The sequence below is a fragment of the Drosophila sechellia genome, chromosome X, assembly GCF_004382195.2.
Source record: "Drosophila sechellia strain sech25 chromosome X, ASM438219v1, whole genome shotgun sequence".
Lineage (NCBI taxonomy): Eukaryota > Metazoa > Arthropoda > Insecta > Diptera > Drosophilidae > Drosophila > Drosophila sechellia.
The window spans coordinates 21,528,898-21,551,513 of NC_045954.1; the positions used below are offsets into that span (position 1 = coordinate 21,528,898).

Genomic DNA, 22,616 nt, shown 5'->3' on the forward strand with positions numbered 1-22,616 from the left:
TGGACAGAAAACAAATGATTCGTTTTTCCGGGCAAGACAGTTGGAGAGTCGGAGCCCGCTGTGCAATCGCCGCACTCACCTGCATCTTCATGGGATCCGTGTTGACCTGACACATGTATTTGCCGGCGTCCTCCATTTTGACGCCGCGTATGTTGAGCGTCCATGTGTTGTAGTCGTTGTGCTGCACCGATAATCGATCATTGTTGGTTATCACGTGCTCGTGAATGGCCAGAATTGCCTTGGCATCGGCCTTAATCCAGGCGACCTGATGGTGCCAGTTTGCCAAATGGAAACGGGGGTGACGTCGGGCACAATGGGCACAATATGTGGGGAAATCCAGGGAAATCGAGGGAAATCGAGGAAAGTCGGGGTAAGTCGGGGTAAGTCGTGGGAAAACGGGGAAATCGGGGAAATGGTAGTGGGGATAAAGGGATGACCATTGTTGTTGTTGAGTTGATGACAGCGCCGGTTTGGATGTCCATGCGTGTGTGTGTGTCCGAGTGCGTTGATGAAGACAGCGGTTGGCCGTTGTTGCATGTCAAAGTGTTGTTTGTGTTTGTGTTTCAGGATATATGTGAACGTGAGGATGTGAGCGGACGCCAGATGTTCGGAAATTGCAGTTTGATATCCACCCACAGGAAAAGTTTCGGGGTCATTATATTTAGTTAATGCCATTGTGGGCAACATTCGCGCGTTGTCGCGTTGTTGTGTTGTTGTTTGGTTACCCGAGCGTTAAGATGGTCCAATGTTGGTGTCGATTTCAATGAACGCAGGTTCACGGGATCATATGGTTGTGGAATTCACTCCAGGTTAAGTTGGGTATCGAACATTCGTATGGGTAAGTACGGTTGTTGAAGAAACACCAAATGAGTTGTTGAATATTGTGGAATATTAGCATTGTTGTTTTTGAAATATTATTGAATGTTTGGGGTACACGGTTTATTGGTTTGACCATGTTAAGGTTATGTCCATTGGACGGTTGGGCAGGGGTGGGGTTTCAATTGTGTGACGGATTTCCCAAGGTTGGCCATTCGCGCCAGTGCCGTTGCAATGGATTCAAAGGAGCCGGCGATAGTGTTGATAGTCAGTTTGGTTTCAGATTTGAGGTCGTTGTTGTATTGTGTTGGAGTAGCATTGTTATTGGTATTTTTGTTGTTGTCATCGTCAGATGTCAGCGCAATTTGACGCCATTTCCATTTCGCACAGGAGCAGTGGAGAAGTTTTTGCAAGTTTTTGGTTTTAGGGTGGAATGGGTTGGTTTGGGTTGGAGGGTTTTGTTTTTTTTTTCGGTGGTTTTGGCATCGAGAGCAGATTGTTAGAGTCATTGTTGGTGGTGTTGTTATGGTCGGTGGATATGAAAAGGGATATTTCAAGTGCAATTAGTGGAATTGGGTTTGTGGTTTTCGGGTTTCGGTTTTCAGCGTCCATCGTTGGCCATTTGGCGAATGGATTTTAGTGTATTTTTTGTTGATATGGGTTTCAGTTTGTGTGCGTGTGTGTGTGTGGAGAGAAGAACATTCAACAATTAGTTAACATTTTGCGCTTATGCAATCGCTTCTTATTTCTTATGCGTTTCTATACATGTTCTTTTCCTTTTGTTCGTAACCAAAGAGCAATGATAAAACAAACGTACATACAACAGGAAGTAACGCTCACATGTGCATGACACACACACAGAGACAGTGTGAGAGAAAAAGAGATAGTCTGACAGACAGAAACGAAGGGAAAGGAAACACAAGAGTCATGAATTATGGGTGCATTTGGCGGTGCGTTGTAAAGCGGCTAATCAGTTGGCATTAACATCGCATGCACAATTAGAAAAAAGAGTGGATGAACGTCACGGAAAGAGGATGGGTACAGGGAAAACGACTAAAAGGATAAATATGAGTACATGTACGGTGCAGGCAGGCAAACGTTGCAACACTCGCAATGCTCCTCCATTTCACTAATCCCAGCCCCGCCCCGTTCCCTCCCAGCTCCTCTACTCCGCCTAGTTTTAATTAACATTATAATGTCCCGACTGAGAGCAGTCTAGGGGTTTTAGCTAATAGGCTTAAGCGGCTTTGTGCGGACGAAACGAAACGGGTTTCGCAAATCCGGAAAGTGGAACGGGGAAAGGGAACGGGGACGCAGAAAGGAAACGGGAACGGTGGAAAAGGAACTAACGAACGATAAAGTCGGATCGGTACACTCAGGAGAAAACTGGACATATAGGCTTTGTACGAGTATTACGAAAAATCTTCTAACCTGTACGAACTTTTTCCATTTCCGAATGGTGTCTTCGCGGCTTAGAATTCCCAAGTCATTATTCTGAGGAAGTAGCGTATATATATGGCTTTAAGAAAAAAGTTTCCAATTAACAGTTTAATTTTTAAGCCTATTTATTTGGTAACTCATGGCGATTTTGATTTGAAATTTTGTTTTTAAGTATTTTGAAGGTCACCAAACAACTAGAGCCCTTGGCTTACAATTTCAAATATCACATTTATTTAGTTGATGATAGCACATTTATTTATTTGATGAAAAGGTGATTGAAATGAGCTGGACTTGTTTTTAGAGAGTATTAATTTAAAAGCGAATATTAGATCGCCCAAGCATTAAGAAGACAATTTAATGGAAATATACAATTTAATGGAAAACTATTGCTATTGCAATTTAGCCTACTCTTTGTCATTCTCTATGTTAATAATTAAAAATTTAACAAATTCTCGTGCTTCTGTTAAATATTTCAATTTATTCCTTTATTAACGACTTTGGTAAAACTTTTGTTCTAGAATACTGCGTTAATATATCTTTTGGTGTATTTAATGAATGCTTTTGGCCTCTTTTAAGTAACGCAATTCTCTGTAAGCTCCAAAGCACAAAGTGCAGATGCAAAACCTTGCACTGTGTTGAATCTCTAAAAGCTAGAAACTGAAATCCCCATGGCCCTGGTTCTTTTTTTAATCGCTGCTGATTGATACAACTTTTGACTAAAAAGTGATTAAATATTTGCCATTAGTCCTTTGTGATCCGCCAACCAGGCAGCCGTTTTGCACGTTTACATTGTAGCGGGTCCGGCAATCCAATAAGCAGGAATGCCAATACAGCTGAGACCCATACTTCGCATTTCGTTTTTTCCCTCGTTTTTTATTGAGTGTGTCAATAGCGGGACGTTCGGTGGGTGTGGCGTGGTGTTGCAAGGTGGCTGCTCGGAAATGTGGAGCGGATGGTGCGGGGTACGGGTGATGGGTTATGAGCCCTCTTGGAAAATAAATACCCATGGACGGCAGCCAGGACGAACGTTTGATGTTGCAGCGCGACGGCGGCACTGGCGTTTTATTTATTTACTCAATAAAGCAAATTTATTGAGTAATGCATGGTTGGGATGGGAAGACCGGGAGCTTTTGGAGGGTCGGGGACTTCAAACAAAGGCTCAAACGGATTGTGACGAAAATCAGGCAAACAAAGAGTGGGCCAACAAAAAATCTGAGCGGGGAAGTGGATATGTAAAACGGATTGCAAAAAATTTTCAAATGTAAATGCAAATAAAGCGAGCAAATGTCATAAAGTAAATCTACAGTTACTACATGGACAACACACTACTACATAAAGTACAACTCTCACACACACACAAACACATTCGCACACACTCACACACCAGCACTCTCATGGATTATACATACGTATGTTATATACATATACAAAAATGGTGCAAAGTTTGTTTCGGTTTGAACTCGGTGCGCTTGAATTTATTTTTATTAATATTTTTCTGTATTTTACTAACCAAAAATAAAAACAGTAAAAGATGCCCGAGAATTTGGGCTAAAAACGAACCGAAAAGCGGAAAGGAAAGTACAAACAGAGAGACAGAGATAGAGATAGACCCGGAGTGCGAGTGCGACCGAGAGGGTAACATACAAATGAAACAATGCCAATGCCATCGCATTGTTCGCAGATGATGGATGAGCAGCAGAAGTCGCGTTTCGCAAATTCAACCAAAGTTTTCTGTGAAAGAATTCATTAATTATGCAAAGCCGACTAGGAATTGAGTGTATTGCAAGCGACTGCTTCAGATTGAATCCTGGTCACACTTGCCATTCTATGTTAGGGGAAAGTTATGCAGAGCAGCCCCATGAATACAAAACCGGAAGATGTTATCGACCTGACCATTTGATCAAGTCTGCTTTAATGCTAGCTTATATATAACTAGAAAACGAATGATCAGAATAAGGAAAATTACGTTAGTAAGCTTATTTTATTTTATCACAAACAAAATTAATTGTAGTTAAACTTTGGGGCATCCAATATTCTTCAATGTTAGCTGTTATTCATCGCCTTGCATTTGTTTTATTACGTTGAAAACAACTTATTTGTTGGAATATATTCGTACTTTAAATGAAATGACATGGGGCATTAATACTTTCCTTTTTCTGTCCGATTCACCCATTTCATTGCAGTTTGGCTTTGTTCTCTTTGTTTGATTGAAACATCGAAGGATTTATATGAAATGGCGTTTTTATTTATGATGCCATTTCGTTGATTAACACTCTTTGATGCGCGACGCAAGCGACTGGGACAGAGACAAAGTCGGATAGTCGGACGAAAGAAATAGTGGTAGCAAAGACTACCAGATACCCTTTTTGATGGGGTTACAAAAACTGTGGAACCCAAGAATATACACGAAGTCATGCATTTCGGTAAGATATTAGTCGATATTAAGGGGATTCAATGGCTAGATGTGACTAAATTTGGATAATCTGAAACTAAACCTTTTATTATTAATTCAGAAACTAGAAAGACCTCATTTGAATTTTATTTAATGGGTATTCCAAATAGTGTGGACATTGTACACTCAAAACCGCACTTAACTCGAAAGCATCGAAAATTGAAGCAGAAGAAATTTTACAGAATTTGACCGACAGGGTCACATTTAAAGTTGTTGTTTAGTTTCACGGGAATATTTTCCCTTCAATAATTTCGATACGATTACTCTAGGTAATAGATATTTAGAGGATATTACAAACGAATTCATGTATTTTGTCTTAGAAAATGGACATGTAATGCTTAGATAATTTAAAACTCCTTTTAATTTTTGTATGCATTTCATGTTTTTACAGGGATTTAAAAGATAGAATTATCAATTAACCAATCGTGCTTCGTACGCCTACTCAAAGAATTCAACAATCGCATAAAATCCCATGTTGTTCGCTTAGAACGAATGACTTTCGCGATTAAGGAATAACCAGGCTTTAAAGAGATTAAATCCTCGCTGATACAACGACTTAATTTGTTTTCATTGTTTACGCAGTGCGATGCGACCTCATATATGTAAGTACAGCCCCCTGGGATGCGCTGAATAAAAGCTATTTCGCATTTATTATTGTAATATTAATTTTTTGTGTTTTAACGATTCACGATTGTTTATTGTTGTTAACAACAATCGCTTTCAGCTGGTGGTTTTTGTGCGCTGCTCTTTTATCGCTTAAATTCTTTGGCACAATGCCGGAGTCGGGAACCCGGATCCCCGGATCCCCGGGTCCCCGGACTCCCCGCTTTGTGAGTGTTATAAATTAAATGTGAGTGCTAATAATAATATAATACGATGATAAAAACAATAAGCTATGCATTTTTCGGTTTCGGTTTCGCATCGCACAAATTGTGTCATGTTTATTTAAATTTATTTTGATGCCGCTGTTCGAATCGATTCAATGCGATTGTTGATATTTTCGCTACTGTTATTGTTTGGTCCTTTTGCCTCAGTCGTTGCTGTTGCTTTTGCTGTGCATCGGGGCGTTTAATATGCAGAGTGCTCTATATACATATTTTTTTGTGGGAACTATATATATCGTAAATATTGTATGGTGCTATGATTGTTATACTGGTAGTTAACTATAGATATGCGTATAATAGGAATAGGTGCGCTTAACGGTTACATAATTGCGATAATTGTGGTGCAGTTGGGAACTCGTTATTGTTATTGGTGCCTTTTAGATTGGAAAATCGTTAAAACGGTATTAAGTTATATGCATATTGTGCACTTGAAATGACTAATGAAACGGAACGGAAGAGATCGGAAACAAAACGAAAGGAGTCGAAACGAAACGAACCGGAAACTAATCGAAACGGAACGGAACGGAAGTTGAGAATTCAACGCTGCGCTTGAAACCGATACATACCTTGGCTGGGGCTGACGAACCGTCACCACTCACCCGATGACCCCCGAGATTGTTCACCACGCACGTGAAGGTCGCGTCCCGACCTTGTGCGATGGTCACGTTCTCCAGCGGAATCACAAAGTCCGGCTCGAAGGCGCCCACTGAGGAGATTTTGTTCGAAACGGTAAGATCTTCATTTCAATTGACATTTCCATGAAGAGAAGACATTGATTGAACAATTAACACAATTTCGAACAAATTTACAGATGCTATGTGTTGTGTGTGCGTGTAAGTGGATGTTTATGTGTGCGTGTGAGCGATAGTGCACAGAGAAGAAAAATGTATGCCCAAATCAACAACCATCACAAAATGGAAATCCCGCTTTCTTTTTGTATTTTAAAACGCTTTGAACGCCATGTCAATGCCATAGAATCATATAGAAATCCTTAGAATTTTTTTTACGGCTATTCGGGTAATTTATTAGAATGTTCATATATTATAGCCGTGTCTTAAAATGGTGTTGCATATTTTTTCTCCGTGCATATGCTTCTGTACAAGTGGATTAGTGTCAGTAGCGAGCGGCCTTTTAACAGTAGGCAAATCAATATGGTTAAGCTGAACAAACCAATTAGGTCGATAGCTGCCATCGACCTAAACGGGAAAATCAAGCAAGCATAACGTAGTAAAAGCTGGAATACAGATAAATCGATTACAGTAAAGTGCTCGATTACCCATATTCCAGCGATTCGATAGTGCAGGATTATCGTAATAAAGGAAGCAAAGCGAAAACATTAATCGGCATTTGCCCAGCGCCAGAGCTCGTTGATTTCAGGATCCGTCATCACTTACCAATGCAGTTACAGAGCAGAAGCAGTAGCAGTAGCTGCCACCGAATAGCTGGACCGCACCCACTTCCGGTTCCGGTTCCCGTTCCTGATCCCAACAATCCCGATCCTGATGCAATCTCGAGCTGCGCCAGCTTGCGATGCTTGGCTACTTGGGACAGTTTTGGTGAATATTGGGTAGTAGTATGCTCCTGGCTACAGCTGATGTCGGCGATCCGCTCGCCGCTCTCCTTCACCACCAGAAAGTTCATCATAATACTGTCCTAGCTTCCATTGGCATGACTTTTCATGTGTTTACTCTGATGGGGATGCTGAAATATGTATAAATTCGGAATTTATTTTCTCAAATGTTTTAACAATTATAGGTACGAGTATACTTATATCGAATGTTTGTAGGATTCAATATGTTTGATTCACAGTAATTAAATAAAATCAATGGGTATGAGTATACACCGATCATTTTAATTTTCCTTTTTCCCCCATCCAAATAGTAAGCAATAAAGTGCCACTCAGTTATCCACAACAGGACCACCGATTAACTCTAATTAGTTAAATAAAGGTCTTCCACTTTAAGCACTCGTTTCTTTGCCTTTCTAACGCTTGTGTTTGTCTCCAATTCCGTTCACATTTTCCGCACTGTCAAATTGTCAAAATAAAGAATCTAAATATACGTACGTACATATTGCACTATTTGCCATGGTATCTGGTTTCTGGTAGCTTGTATATTGTATCTTGTATCTTGTGGCTGCATTATCTATTGACAGAGCGTTGCATGCCCAGTGTGGCAACTAGTCGACAGAGCACAAGGACTCCGGACCCGACTCCAGGGACTCCAGACGACGAGCTGCCTCGCCTTTGTTTGGCGACGCCAACTTTTTTATTGCCAGAGCGGAGGAGCCAACGAAGGATCGGCGATAGGAATTTTAAAGGCAACAAAGAGCGACAACCTTTTGAGTACAGAGGAAAAACGTGTTTTCATATGGATAGGGTAAAGCGTTTTATACCCTCCACTCGAAGAGTTAATTATTATACCAGCTTCGTTTAAAACTTCTTAACAAGCTGAATGAATCGTAACCCATATTATCAGATGTACATATTGTAGGTCAGTAACATTTGGCGGTGAATTCAGCCGTGTCCGTCGTCTGTTTGTTCGTCCTTATGAACTTCGAAAGGCACAGTTCTGCGAGTAACGGATAGAAAGATGTGCCTGAGTAGTTTTTCAGTATTATAACTCCCTCTGCAATGCTATCCTTATACATACCTCATATCTCAAGCAAGGTAGTCAGTCAGTGGATTCAAAATGTTAAATATGTAATAAGTTATTGATATAGCTGAGTCTTTTGGAAAAATATTTAGCATGGTTTTCTAACGTGTATCTGGTTCTTCTTGGCATGGCACTAGATCCTTTCACAAAGCCGAAGGACAGCGGAGCGCTCTGGGTACGGAGCCCGCATGTGCCGCTATTTACATTTGCACGTAATAAATTCAGAGAGCGAAGGACGAGGACTAGGAGTCGTAACAGGATATGTGCCGGAAGTGCATATGCCGGCTGTCGTTTGGCTTCCCCGTCCTTCAGCCTCCTCCTCTCTCGTCTTTCGAAGGACACCATCGCGGACGCAGACACGGACACGGATCCGGACCAACGTGTTGCATTCTCCTTTGCAGCGGCACACATATTTACATTGACGAAATTTAATGAGCTCACAAAAGCTGGTCCCAAATATTTGAGCTGCGATGTCTGGATCGAAGCCAGCACATTAGTGGGGGGACGTGTGCCAGGGGTTTTATTGGAAACGTGTCCTATCTGTCGCCCATGTCCAATCCTAGCTCCTCAGCACTTAGTCCTCGGTCCTTGTCGCCCCACAATAATCTTCTGATGTCGCCTATGCGGGCGTCTTTTGTGCACTCGTCACTCAAACATTTTCCACACTGTGTACACTTGTCCCAGTTGCCGTTCCAGTTTGGTGGCCCAGTCGGTTGAGATCGCCAAATGATAGGTGGGTGTAGTCCCGATACCAGAGGACAACCCCAATTCCATATAAATAATTGTCTGACTGCACCATGAGTGACGAGTTTACGCAACTGGATTCTCGGATATTTACCAATTTATCACTATTGTGCTTGGCTGAATAATTACACGAATTAATTTATTACTAGCAAATACTCAACCAAACACGGATGCCATTACTATGTTTTACCCTAGCTGAAAAGTGAAAAGTTATTACATATTTCTAGCTTTGGTAAGTAATTAAATTAAAATTGAGTAGGTACAAAAAACCTGTTCATGCTATTTGAAAGGACATTATTTAGTTTTCATGCATTTCTTCTCAATTTATTCTCTTCGCTCTATTAAAAACTTGATTATAGTTACGTAAAGAAATTCACAAAAAATTCAGTTTATTCACTGCAAGTGCACAATACCCATGCCCAATACCCAAAATACTCAGGCACATTTATTTGATACTGTTGCTCTGCTCGAGCAGAAATTTTTTGAGCTTTTGGGCAGAATTGGTTAAATGAAAACTGTGGGAGAATGTAAATAATATTGCTTAAATAAATCTGGTGTCCTTTAAAAATGTGTACGTGTGCCGCGTGGAGAGCTCATTTACTTTACGCTGCACTTTCGACGGAACAAATTGAATTACCGGGGATAATACTATATTGATTTTGGGCTGCACACAGGGAGAGTTAACAATATGGTTTAAAATTACCTTGTAACAGGGCAAATGGACGGTTCTGTCGGGTGCACTCTTATTAGGGTCAGGGCGAAAGGTAGCAGCAGGTAGGTGGCCTCCACAGCCGGCCAATCTGAATTCCAGCCCTTTTGCCAGCTCAACAGGCATTTCAGGCTTTTAATTGAAACAAAGTGCCATGGCTGAAACTCAATATTAGAGTAAATATTGCCGGTGCCTCGAAATAATATTCCTTGGGAAGGGACAGGGACAGGGACAGGGACAGGGGCTCCGAGATCTCAGGCTCAGGAAGCCTAATATAATTTCTGTTTGTGCAGAAGGCGAACGGAAATTGCTGGCAATTAATTGTTTTGCTTGTTGCCTAAGTGGCATTCTCCTTGCATCTACCCCCGTGTTCTTTCCGTGATTTTTCCTGCAGCAAAATATTTTCCTCTCTGCCTTCCCTGCCGAAAACTTTAAGTAAATCAGTTTGTGTTTGCGGCCAAGTAAGCTTGTGTGCTTTTGTTGCTGACATTTTAAATTACACACTTGGGAATGCCAAGTTTTGCTTCAAAGTAAACAGAATTAAACATATAGTTTCGGGGGATAGTGGGTGGCTGAGGGCCAGTTGACTACTGGCCATCGACTGGCCATGGAACGTGCTCATTTTCCCACTTTCCCACCCAATTTTCCCCAACGTGGTCGTTGTCATGGTCAGCAAAACTTACTTCTCGCGGCGCTTTTGGAAATGGGGACGGAGATTTCTGGGGGCTGGAATGGGCTTGGACATCGCTGAACAACTGGTATAACTGTATTTGCCTAACATCTAACAAGCACACACACCGAGAATTCCACATGCCATAGTTGTGTGTGTGTATGAAATCCAAATATCTAGCAATCGAGCTGAGTGGTCCAACTATTTGGTACCCCTTACCCAAATATTCTGTGCCAATTTCATTCAAGTGTTTTCAAAAATATATGCATATGCATATCATTAAAAGCCCTTAAGACGTTTTTAGACTGGGTTTATGTTTTCCCAAAGCGACATGTGCTCACACCATGTGGAAAATATCATTATCTTTTGGTAATATTTTTCAATTTAACGGATAAATAGCACTATAGTTATCAAAGTTATGCATAATCCAAAACCAGAAACCATAAGCCAAGGCCCATGTGCTCATTAGCTGCGATTCGAGCTCCAGCTGCTCAGATACCTCGCTCAACAATGCAGCAAACCGTTTGACTTGCCCCAACCATTGTTGAAAGACCCCCCATATGCCCCGCCCTTGGAATGGCCCACATGCACCTCGTGTTAGTCTGGGACTTTAGTGCTGATGCGACAGATTTTCGAGACACTGGGACATGTGGCAAAGTGTAAATGAGCAGTCCAGGCCAGAGATTCTCGCCTCGTGTGGCCAGCGGCGCAATTGTCGCCCAGTAGGTGGGGCGGGGGCTGGGGCTCTCTAGCCCCATGACACGCCCCTGTCGCACCCCCGCTGGCCAGAGCGAGAAAATGCCTGAATATGCGTGGGTGTCAACTGGTCCACATGCACGAGAAAAATGCCAGTTCGTGTCATATTTTTATTTGCTGGCACAACTCCCAGTTTTTCACCAACTTTCCACCTCTTTGGCTCTGTCGTTTGTTACTTGCCCACGCCCACCGTGCACCGCCCACCGCCCACCGCCCACTACTCACCGCCCATTGCCCACCACGCCTTGTGGTCTAATTGACCGCTTTGGCTTTGGCTTTCGCTTTGGCTTTAGCTTTAACTTCAATATCATCTCTACCAACCTGACCTGGCGGCCATTGAGCCGGCTAAAAGGAGGAGTAGCGGGTCGGAAAGAGCAGTTGATATGCCACAACCATGGCTGGACAATTGTCGTATTGGCCTGATCCTTAGTTATCCTTAGTTATGCTGTGTGTGCCCGCGCTCAAGTGGAAAAGTGCCTTACTCCGAGATGGGAATGGAGAAGGAAGTCGAAAGCCCAGATCTGAGGATTTGTTTTCCCGTTTTGCGGCCACTTCTTAGCCGCAAATCTCCTTAATTTAGTCTCTTGGGTTGAGAGGTATTTTTAATTGAACGTAAGTTCAGATTTCTAAATCTCGTAGAGATTTTAGAAACTGTATTTCGAAAGCTCGAAAGAAAACATGTATTTGTTTATAGCTGCATAAACGTATTTCAAATGTTCGACAATGTGTTCTATTCTTTATTTGAAAGTTCAGAATGAAAACGTAAAGTTTTATTAATAACTAAGTAGCCGCATTTAAGACGATCTACAATAAAACAATCTGTATGTCTTGAAATCGTGATATGGAGTATTATGATTTAAAATTTTTAAGACGGAAGCTTTTAGAATTTGTGAGATTTCGATTGAAAATGAACTGCCAGAACGTCTCCCTGGACAACGGCGATGAAGCGAAAATACCGAGTCACTTGGCACCCAAGTCCATGACCCATCACCCATCCGCTCCGTTGGCCTCAGTCCTCAGTCCTCAATCTCTATTCTCCACTCTCCAATCCCCAATCCGCAAACCCCAATCCGTAATCCGTAATAAGCTCTATCAATAGCCGGCCAAGTCAATAAGCGAGCAAGGAGCAACGGCTCAGCTGAGTTCAGGATTCGGTTTGGCTGAGTTGAGTGAAGGCAATTGCCGTCAAGTGCCAAATAAAGGCATAACTCGGCAGTCAGGACACGACATCCGACCTGCCCAAAAGGATATGGCCACGAAGATGAGACGACGAAGGGCGAACGGGCCGAAACTTAAGGCATAAAGATGGAAACTTGTAAATGGGCAAATAAAATGGAAATGAATATAACAAAGTCTCCGACGCGGAGTCTTCCGCCATCGCTCTTCCGCCCACTTTTCCCTAAGTAAAAAGCTGACAAGCAGCTTACGTAAATAATGTCAACGCAACAATAAAAATAATAAACGAATTAGCTGCTTATTCAAGGACCATGACCCGAGGGCTCTTGGTAAAAAAGCGGGTGCTAAGGTCGCACAAAAAGGCAAATCCCCCGGACAAAAATTTAAATTGACTTGGCGACTGAGAGCGCTTGTTGGGCTTACAATTTCAAAGAGCGACCCCGCAACCCGCGACCCCAGGACTCCTGCGAGTCCTGTGACTCCTGCGACACTTGTAACTCTAGTCTATTTGTCTGCGCTGGATGGAAATAGTGAATAGTGAATCGTGAATCGTGAATGGTGAATGGCGAATGGTAAATGGTGAATGCTGAACGGGGAATGGTACATGGGAAGCGGAAAAGCGGCGACGGGTGCAAGGACGTTAAGATGTTTATGGCTTGTCATGGATTATTGTTATCACCAGCTAGCCAGGTATGCAAACAAACGACTTTGCCCCTGTCCCGCGTCGCCCAAAAAAGCTGAGAAGCTGCTTTTCCCAGCTTTCCACGCTCCTGTCATGTAATTGCCGTGTAACAGAGATGGCAACCGAGACCCGCAGATCCCCGACAGACTATCTCCCCAGACGGGGTGAAGGGTTGGGAATGAGCCGGGATGAGGGGCACCCCATGTCTGGTCGGAGCCACAGCTTCAGTTTTAATCTTGCCCAACTCGAGTCAGAGAAAACAACCAAAAAAAAAATGGGGGAAAACAAAAAGGCGAAAAAAAAAACTATGGGAAATGTAAAATGTTATTAGAGCTGCGAAAATGAGAGTGGGTACGCAGTGAGGGGTAGTCCGGGGTAGCTTTGTTGTGGATTCAGTTCCTATGAAGGTGTAAAATAAACAATAGAAAGGGGCTTCAGCTAAAACTCAATTGAAAAAGGGTTCTGTTGGTTCTCCAATGTGTACAATGTGCCTAAGGAGATTAACGTTCATTACATAATATTTCATAAATAAAACCTAGACAGTTTTCTAGGTGAAAGCGCAGGGTAATCAGTTGAAAATGCATTATCTATAAACATATATTTAAATCTATAAGTGTAATCCTTTTATTCAACTCCCTTTTTTTATATACTCGTGTGTATGTATATTGTTTAAAATTGATTTCTCATTGCTAAACTTCGATACACTTTGGCTCGAGGTAATCTTGGGTCCATTCCTATCCTGCCGGAAAAGCAATTTATGAGCAGCAGACTTCGCCCAACTCTTGCCCATTTTCGGCTGCCGACGAAGCGGAGCGGAGTGCATGGAAGTGGAGCAGATGGGGAAAGCGAAGATCGAGTTGGACACGGAGCTGGAGCTGAGGCTGGATCTGGAGGAGGAGGTGGAATGGGAGCAGGAGCGCCGAAAAGCTGGCAAGTCATGAACTGTGACAAAAGGATTACAAGGAGGATTCTGGCGGAGGTGGTTTCGTGGCTGTGGCCAGTGCAGTTTGTAGGTTAAATGAGATTAATTCCGAGATTAAGCAGGAACACAACAATGGCCGCCGCAGGGATCTGGATCTGGATGTCCTTTCCCTGGACAAGTGTGTGTGTGTGTGTGTGTGTGTGCTAACACCCATTCACACTTATCCTGTCTGCTGCCTTTCAATTCATTCGTTCGCCTGTCGATTTAGCCAACGTGCAAATTTATTAGATTAACAGCAAATATCAAATAGGAAATTAACTGTCGTCTGGACACCCAATGGAGTGCGATGGCTAGTGGGTGGGTCATTGACTGGCCGCCTGTTGTCCACTTGTCCCGCACACCGGCACTCAAGCGACTGTCACTCTGCGGTTGAGTCTGTCTGCCTGTCTGACCGTTTGTGTTTCTTTGTCGCCCGTTGACATGCAGAAATCCGATTGCTGGGGCGAATGAATTTCGTTATTTCTGGACTCTGTTTACCTGGTCCCTTGTTTGCCAACGAAATATTGCCTACTTCTTGGGTGTTGCCCATCTATGAGGGCGCATAATCAGGTCACAAAGTACTGCCTTCTTGCTCAGAACTGACTTAATGGCGAAACAATGTAATCCGTGATTGATAGTCGCTGGAAAGGCTGTTCAGAATATGTCACACATTATTTGAATGTGCGTCCAGTGTTAGTGTTTGCGAATAAATGCTTCATGTTTGAAAACGACGATGAGCTGCCTTAACGCGAACTTGCAAAACCTTCGAGTTGCGAATATCAAAATTGTATTTAAAACATTTTAGCAGCTCGTATGTGTACATTTCCACGCTGTTCATTAATTAACAAAACACATTCCAACATATGCTGGAACTCGGGTCCGCAGCAAATGGCATTTACCGAGTGCGCACTGTATTCTCGTGGTGACAGGCTGTGAATCCCAACAATTTGCTAACATTTCGTGTGTCGCCTCCAAGTCCATCAAGCAGGAGATGCCAGCAGCAGAGAGCGAATGAGGTGGTGCAGCACCATAGACGAGCATGGAGCAAGTGACAAGTGCCAGGATCAGGAGCAGGAGGGATGCGTCAGTGTGGGGTCAACTGGGCTAACCACTTGGGGCATGCGGATGTGTATTAAATGCTACAAATAGCTGAATCCCATTCAATAGAGAGGAAAAGGCTGAGGTCAACTCTACAAATGGCAAGCAAAACATGATTCGCTGACTTGTTGCTGTTGCTCTTGCTCTTGCTCTTTCTCTAGCTGTGTGGGTGTAAGCGTGTGTGTGGTGTGCGGCTGGCTGGGTGCGCGTGTGTGCGATTGTGTGTGCAATGCAATGAGTCAACGTCGCAAGGACACATCCTTTTTCATGTCGGAGAAAGAGACCGACAGAGCGGGCTGAGCGAGAGGAGGGAAACCGCAAACGAAAGCAGGGCTTGCCATATGCATATGTGTGTGCCTGCACTGGGAAAAATTTCCAGGTAGGTGCATCATGCATCCCATAGAAGCAGTGAGTAACACAAATGACTCGCTTAAAGGATACGCCAATTGCGATATTAAAAGTAATGTCAAAATGTAATTCTTGTGTTTTAAAGTTGGCGAATTGCTCATATTCAGCAATGTGAAAGCGTTCATCAGGGAAAGGAATTTCGCTCAGCACCAAAGTGCTTTTTTCGAATATTCTTTTTTTCAGTGTGGACTTTGGTGCGGCCTGGGCGAGGTGGGCGTTGTGGGGGCGTGTTCCTGCATGTCCCGATTTTGTCAGTTGAAAAGGGTTCAGACAAATTTTTAAATTAATGACAAAACGAGCACCGCGAGACAAAAATGGTTTGGGATATGGGGAGGAATTTCGCTTTTGCACCACACCGCAGTTTGTTTGCCAATGGAAAATCGTTTTAATTAAATTTCGTGGCCAGTTGGCAATGCCAGGCGGCAACAACAGCAGATTTACAACAAAAGCAATGAACTTGCAATTGCCTGTAGAATTTACTCCATATTATTTATAAACACCGCTGCAGAATTGTTGGGCCCCTTTGTTGTTTGCCGAAAGCAAATGGAAATGGCCAATTGATTTGAGTCCTTATTTCGCAATAAATACCCACCGACTGTGCGAATCAATCAATGCGAAAATGCCTTTCATGGCCGCCCAGTTAATCCACATTATACTTTCCTTTGTCTTTTTAAAGAGCCCCTAAGTTCCAATATTAATTTCGATTAAATCGGCTTTAATTATGGCCAAGCTAAGCTGTGCCTCGATGTCTGCAAATATTTGCCATCAAGTGTGAAATATCTTGGGCAAGCCATAACTGCCAAAGGGCTCATACTTACTCAATTTACTGGGAAGCCACAAGCTAAATTCGGCCTAAGCCCATACTTGAGGCAGATACTTTAATCAGGCCAAAAATACTCACATATGTTAGTATGTATGTTAATTCCTGCACACGCACGTCTGTATTTATTACACTTAATATGCCACTGCTGCCATGCATTAAGTTGTTCGCTTTCTTGCTTCGGCCTTTATTGTTGATATTCAACTGAATATTTGTGTCGACATTTTTGCGAGCGAGTCTAATCAAAATTCAAGTGGCCTACCACCAAATACACCCACGCAGCACTCCGTGTTCTATTTGATTTTGGCCCGATGCAAATATTGTGTAAATGATCTGCTCAACTTGCTTATTGCAGCTACACATGCGAAAGGGGGGAGGGTGGCATGCAAGGCTTTCGAAAATAGCTTAAATGGGTGTTGAAATTGTGGAAAGCGGAGGGAAGAGCCCACAGTTCGATACATCTTGGGTTTATGCAATACCCATTTCACGTTTTCCCACTTTGCATGAAAAGGAGCAATTCGTGAGTGCATAAGCAACAGTTATACCCGTTACGTTTCCAACTATATAAAATATATATATTCTTGATTAGGATCAATAGCCGAGTCGATCTAGCCATGTCCGTGTGTTCGACTGTCCGTCTGTCCGTATGAACGCCGAGATCTCAGGAACTATAAAAGCTAGAAGGCTCAGATTCTAGAGATAAAGACGCAGCGCAGGTTTGTTGCCCAAGTTGCCACGCCTACTCGAAAGCCCTAAAACCACCCAAAACTGCCAAGCCCACATTTTTGAATAATTTTTAAATTTTCTCATATTTTATTCCCCAATATCTATCGAAATCTAAGAAAAAATTACGAAAATTCGCTTTCCTCTTCACAGTGGAGGAGTAACGGGTATCTGATAGTCGGGCAACTCGACTATAGCATTCTCTCTTTTTTCTACAGCACGGAAATCGAATATGAATTCAGACTTCAAGACCAAATAGGTAAGTTTCAATCTTTGTATTATTATTTGTATAGAATTGTTTGTAAAAGCCAATTGAGCATTTCGCAGAGTGCATTTAAAGACAGAATTTCTATTCATTTCGAAAGAGTTCTAGTATGCCTATGAACGATTTGCTCGAGTGCTCATCTTTACTTTTATAATGGCCAATTACTTTTATAAATTTCAATAATATTTTTGTTTTCCGCGTGCAGCCGCCTAGATATACTTCTCATTATTTTCTTCTATTGTACGTGCGCAGTTGATCTTTTCAATTTTCCTGCAACAGCTATAGTTTTTTGTATTTCCCAGGATGCATTTGCCCCCTTCTTGGCCTCTCCACCACCACCTCCCTTCGCTATTTACCTGTTGTTGTCTCGCTGGCTAATTTCTGTTGTCAAATTGCCCTCGCTTTTCTATGCATTCTGTCCCTGCTCAACTACATTACGCATACGCAGCGTGGTCTTTTTGCCATTGCCATTTCTCGGTTTTGTTGCCGTGGCATTATTTTTTTTTCACTTAAAGCAACTGAAACCGTTGCGCTCCGGCATTTCCTCTCAATTGTTTGTGCAATTTTCTTTTAATGTATGGAAAATATTTCTTTTATTGTGTTGCTGCTGCCGCCGTTGTTTGCCTTTTGTTAATGTGCAAGTGCTGGTTGTTTGTGGTTTGCTTTGTTGGCCATCCAAACCCCGTCCTTAACCATTTGCTGCCCGAGCGCCAACTCTCACATGTGTAACCATTCGCCACTGATGCGTTTTTAATTGTGTTTGTTTCCGCTTCGCTATGACACGTCATTTATTAGCCCACAAAAAACGGAAATCATGCTGCTTTAAGAACTTTTTCGTTCACTCCACCAAACATACATATATCTTCACTGGGGGCTCGATCAATCTTGGGGTTAAATATGTATCGCAGCCTGATTTATTCGCTGACATTTTGCATTATATGCAGGAGCCATTCTCCGCTGCGTTTGCCTTCGCCGGAACAAAAAATTAAACAAGCAAATGGGGTTATTTACAACAGGATTCGGGGCGAATTGGGAGGCGGAAACGGGTCTGCACCGAAAAATAATGCTTGCGAAATTTCGTTTAATTTTCGCTGGGCGGTGGCCGTGGTCGTCCTTTGTTCGGCAATGTCTTTTGTTGCCGATTTTCCCCATAATTATTCTTCGAAGTTTCATTTTGAATCGAAAAGAGGGGGTTCTGAAAACAAAATTTTGGGAAATATGATTCCATAATTTAATGTAGATCTGATTCGAACGACTGCCAAGTAATTGCAGGTAACATGACTAGTCAACAACAAGATGTTAAAGCCTGAATACCAGACAGGTTCTAGGGTTATGTACGCCAAGCAAAAATGTCTTGCAAGATCCAGAAATATTTCAAATCTCCCAGACGCAGCACAAAACCAAAGACCCCTTTTCTATTATGGATTCGAATGGATTCCATTCGGATATTATGGGACATTAGTTGATTAACCAGTAGACACGGCGGACACGGAGATCCGAAGGCGAGACCGGAGTTGCCAAGCTTCTTGCCTTGGTTCCGGTTAATCAGATGGAATCGAGATGAGTCTGAGTCAAATTTCAAATTAATGCTAATTGAAGTGCATGACCTTTGTTTTGACCGAGATGCCAAAATTTGGCAATGGCTTTGGGAAACTTCGGGGAATTTTTCAACAGATAAACACAAAAATCATGAGTTCAATAAACATTTTTTCGTTGTATTTTGCTTAGGTATTTGGATTCCAAAATATAATGACAAAATGTGGACATACATTTTTATTATTCGACACCAATAATCAAATTAATTACGTGTCACAATTAAAGTTCCCCAAATTTTACAATTCTCTCTGTGCACTGCGGAGCTCGAGATTTCCTGTCCCCAAAAAGGTAAAAATTTACATTTGCCGCATAAAGCCCTTTCATTTGCCTCTTTGCTCGGTTTGTGTGCCACTGCATACATTGTACACACTTCATTATTTAATATAAAATGCATCCCCACACGCACACCTGCGCACAAGGGAAGACAATTGCTGGACAAGGCGATGCGAATGAGTAAAAACGTTATTTAATTAATTAATTTTCATTAAAAACACGACAAAATGCGACGGCTGGTGGGCGGGGCGCGGAGGGGCGTGGCGTGGCTGGGCGGCGCAGCACATTAAAGGACGAGCAGATGCCTGCTCCTTCCTTGTCCTGTCACGCTGGCTGTCATTTACAATTTTAATCTCGCTGTGCAGCAGTTTAGCTTAAGTTCGGACGGCGGGATAATGAGCGGCCGGGTCCACGCTTAAGGATAATGGAGCCTGCAGCCGGACAGAACTCCCTGACCCATTCCATCTGTAATTAAACAATCGCGCATGCAGCCAAGCACTCCCTTCACCTGGTCGAATAAGGGCCAACGACCAAGTTGGCTCACAAATTTCATGGCTAATAAATCACTTTTAATATTAATAAAACATAAATCATTGCCAACTAAAAACTTGGCCTGCTAGTTGGATGCTGCAGTCTCATTTTGGCGCCTTTTGTTCGATGGCAAAAAGTTTCGGAGGAGTCTTCCAGAAAAGGTACCTCAAGAATGTGCCAAACTGGTGGCGGATGGCGAGGGATGAGCGAGAGATTGAATGGGGTTTTAAAGTTCAGGTGTGTGGAAGCTCTTCAAGGAAATCCGAAACACAAAAAGGGTTCAAAGCAATACATGGATGCCAGATTTAAAATAAAATATAACGCGGATAGTTTTGCAAACCAGTAAAAAATATATGGAAAACCTTTCTTAATTTTTGCAATCTGTAATGTGCAATATGTATACTTATAATAAAAATAATATGCTATCATATTATAGAAAATAAACAATTACAAACAATTAAAAACAAAAAGAAGACAAGCTGATGGTTTTATAATTATGTTAAACAATATATCAAATCGTTAGTATGCGACACGTCTTTTGTCGTTCTTCTCTGCAATTACATTTAGTGGAGTTTGACATTACATTGCACCAAAATGTACGATAGGATTCTGACCAAAAAAGGTGAGTACATTTTCCCTGCACAACACTGGTAAGAAACGGTGAATGCCTTATTATACACGAGTACAAGGTACAAAGATAGTTGTTGTTGGGAAAATACTGGCAAAAGTTAATTTGCAACTTGGCAAATCAACTGTTTTATTTACTGAAAACAAGAAACGAGGATAAAGGATTCCAACGAGTGACTTAAGACACACACAAATCCAAACAAAGAACGTTAATGTAAGAAAACGGAAAGGACATAGAAATGCAATGAACTGAAAAGGTATTCACTCACGAACAGGCGAGGGAATTCGCAAGGAAACAACTTGATTGGTGTAACAATTGGTTGAAAGGCTGAGAAAAGAATGGGAATGCTAACATACCGATAATGCAGTTGACAACTGAGTGAACAAGCGTATGTGAAATGATTTAGGCAGCGATCGACGGGCAATGGACTAAAGGACTGAACGAGGGATTGACTTCACCTCACTGGTGTAGTAATTTCTGAATACGCAGTCACAGCTCACATCGGATGCTCCGCGAAAAACTTTTGAATTTTTGGGTTTTAGAATTACCTTGTTCGAAAAACAAGCGAAGCTTCGAAACTGGTCCAAAGCACTGGCCAACACTAAAAAAAAACTTGGAAAATAATCAACTAACACTTGTCAAAAACTCTCTCTTGACTTTCAGCTAGAGTAATTGTATCACTCGTTGTTGTTTCGCGCCACTCGAAACCCTTTTTCGAAACTTTGGAATTTTTAGTTTGAAACTGAGTCCTTTCGTGTCTCGAATCCACTGGACTGAACTGAACCGACGCGCTAGGAAGTTGCCCGAGCACTGAACCTGTCGCGCCAAGCGCGTTTCGCATTGGGCCGACCTAGCGCAATGTGCTCGTCCTTCGGCAGCACGGCCATCCCGATTTCCCAATTTCCCGACTTCCGATGTCCTGGCACTGTGGAGTCCCGTGTCCCGTGCCTGCCATCCCGAGGCCAGCCGAAGCGAGGAAGTGCTTCCGAAGGACCCCTCGTGTGGCGGACGAAGGCGTCAGCGCTTGTCCTTTGTCAACATGTTGCCAGCAACATTTCGAAGCTGGTAAATTTACCAAAGCAATTGCCTTTCCTTGAAGCGCAGAGATCTGCATAAGTGGTTAGTTTATCCCATTTGATTATTATTGGCTGAAAATCATTCTAAAAGAAAACAAAAACGAGTTAAGGTTATACAGAAACCAATTGCTGAAGTATGATATGAGAGATAATTTTTCGGTTGTTCGCTTTCATAATTTTTCTAAGGGGTTATAACATTTTTAGCTGTTTTGAAATACATATAGAATTTATATCAGCCGACTTTTGAAGATATTTTTAACTTTATCTTGTGCGCATATTAAGTTAGGAAAACTAAAAGAAAGACGAAAGCATATGGAAAATAAATCGAACGTTTGAAAATATATCTTTATTTTGCATGCTCACTTTTTAAAACATTTAGATTAAGTGTCCAAAAACAAATTTAATGAATGAGAGAGAACGTTGTGGTCGAGTGTCGCGACTATCAGATATCTATTAATCACCTAAGGACTGTGCAAGGGAGATGAAAACGTGGAAGCAGCGAGCGTGCAGAAGTCTCAAAAGACGTTTACTTAACTTTTAAAAGGTATGCAATAGTTCGATTTAAGCAGTTTTTGACACTTATATTTGTGTTGGAAAGTTAGGAACATTTTAGCTAGACATTAACTGCTACTATAACTATAACGTTTGAAGATAACTTGTGCTGTGAATGCGTCACTAGTCACTAGTTTTTATACACTTCCTTCTGTCTGTTACATACTTGCCAACGAGTCCAGATTGCATTCTTTCTTAGCTAGGTAGTAAGACAAGTTTTAAACACATCACCTTAAAAATAAGGACTTCAATTGTAGGTAAGTAAAGCAAGACAGGCGGTTAGCTGTGGCGATCATTTGAAGGTACTTCCTTCCTCCTACTTGAACAGCTGAGATGTTCCTTATATTCTGGATTCCTCCTTCTCAAAATATAATTACGACTGCAGGGGGCAAAGGAGCGTTAAATAACTTAAATAACTGCGGCTTTTGCAATCAAAGTCACTTTGTTGGCGCTCTCCTTCCACTCACAGGTGCTTAAAAAAGGACTTCTTACCCTGCCTTTCTTCGTTCCCCATTCTCCAATCCGGGCCTTCCCATCCACACATCACTTAGGCAAATCAAGGAGACCAATAAAGGCAAAAAGGCGGCAACACTTAGTCAGCCAGCTCGCGATGAGAGCGAGAGTCCTTGCCTATCATAAGTCGTTCTTCCATGTGTGGGAAAGTGGGCGTGGTGTATGGATAGGTGGGCGAATGGGCATGGG

The 22,616-nt window shown here is 42.2% G+C and overlaps 1 protein-coding gene across 4 annotated transcripts in view; it reads right to left on the bottom strand.

Moving 5' to 3' along the window:
* The window catches only part of LOC6615244 (neurotrimin), a 35,095-nt gene extending 14,036 nt beyond the window's left edge, over positions 1–21,059 (bottom strand). The window contains exons 1-4 of one of the 4 annotated variants that reach the window (XM_032725734.1): positions 20,835–21,058; positions 6,987–7,293; positions 6,159–6,298; positions 80–265 (exon numbers count right to left, since the gene is read on the bottom strand). In XM_032725734.1, coding sequence (XP_032581625.1) covers positions 80–265; positions 6,159–6,298; positions 6,987–7,236 — 576 coding nt within the window. In that variant the 5' untranslated portion in view covers positions 7,237–7,293; positions 20,835–21,058. Of the gene's footprint in view, positions 1–79; positions 266–6,158; positions 6,329–6,986; positions 7,294–20,642; positions 20,708–20,834 lie in introns of those variants that run through there. The other 3 variants (XM_032725732.1, XM_032725733.1, XM_002039613.2) reach the window with 3 other exon arrangements.
* Positions 21,060–22,616: the final 1,557 nt, after the last annotated feature.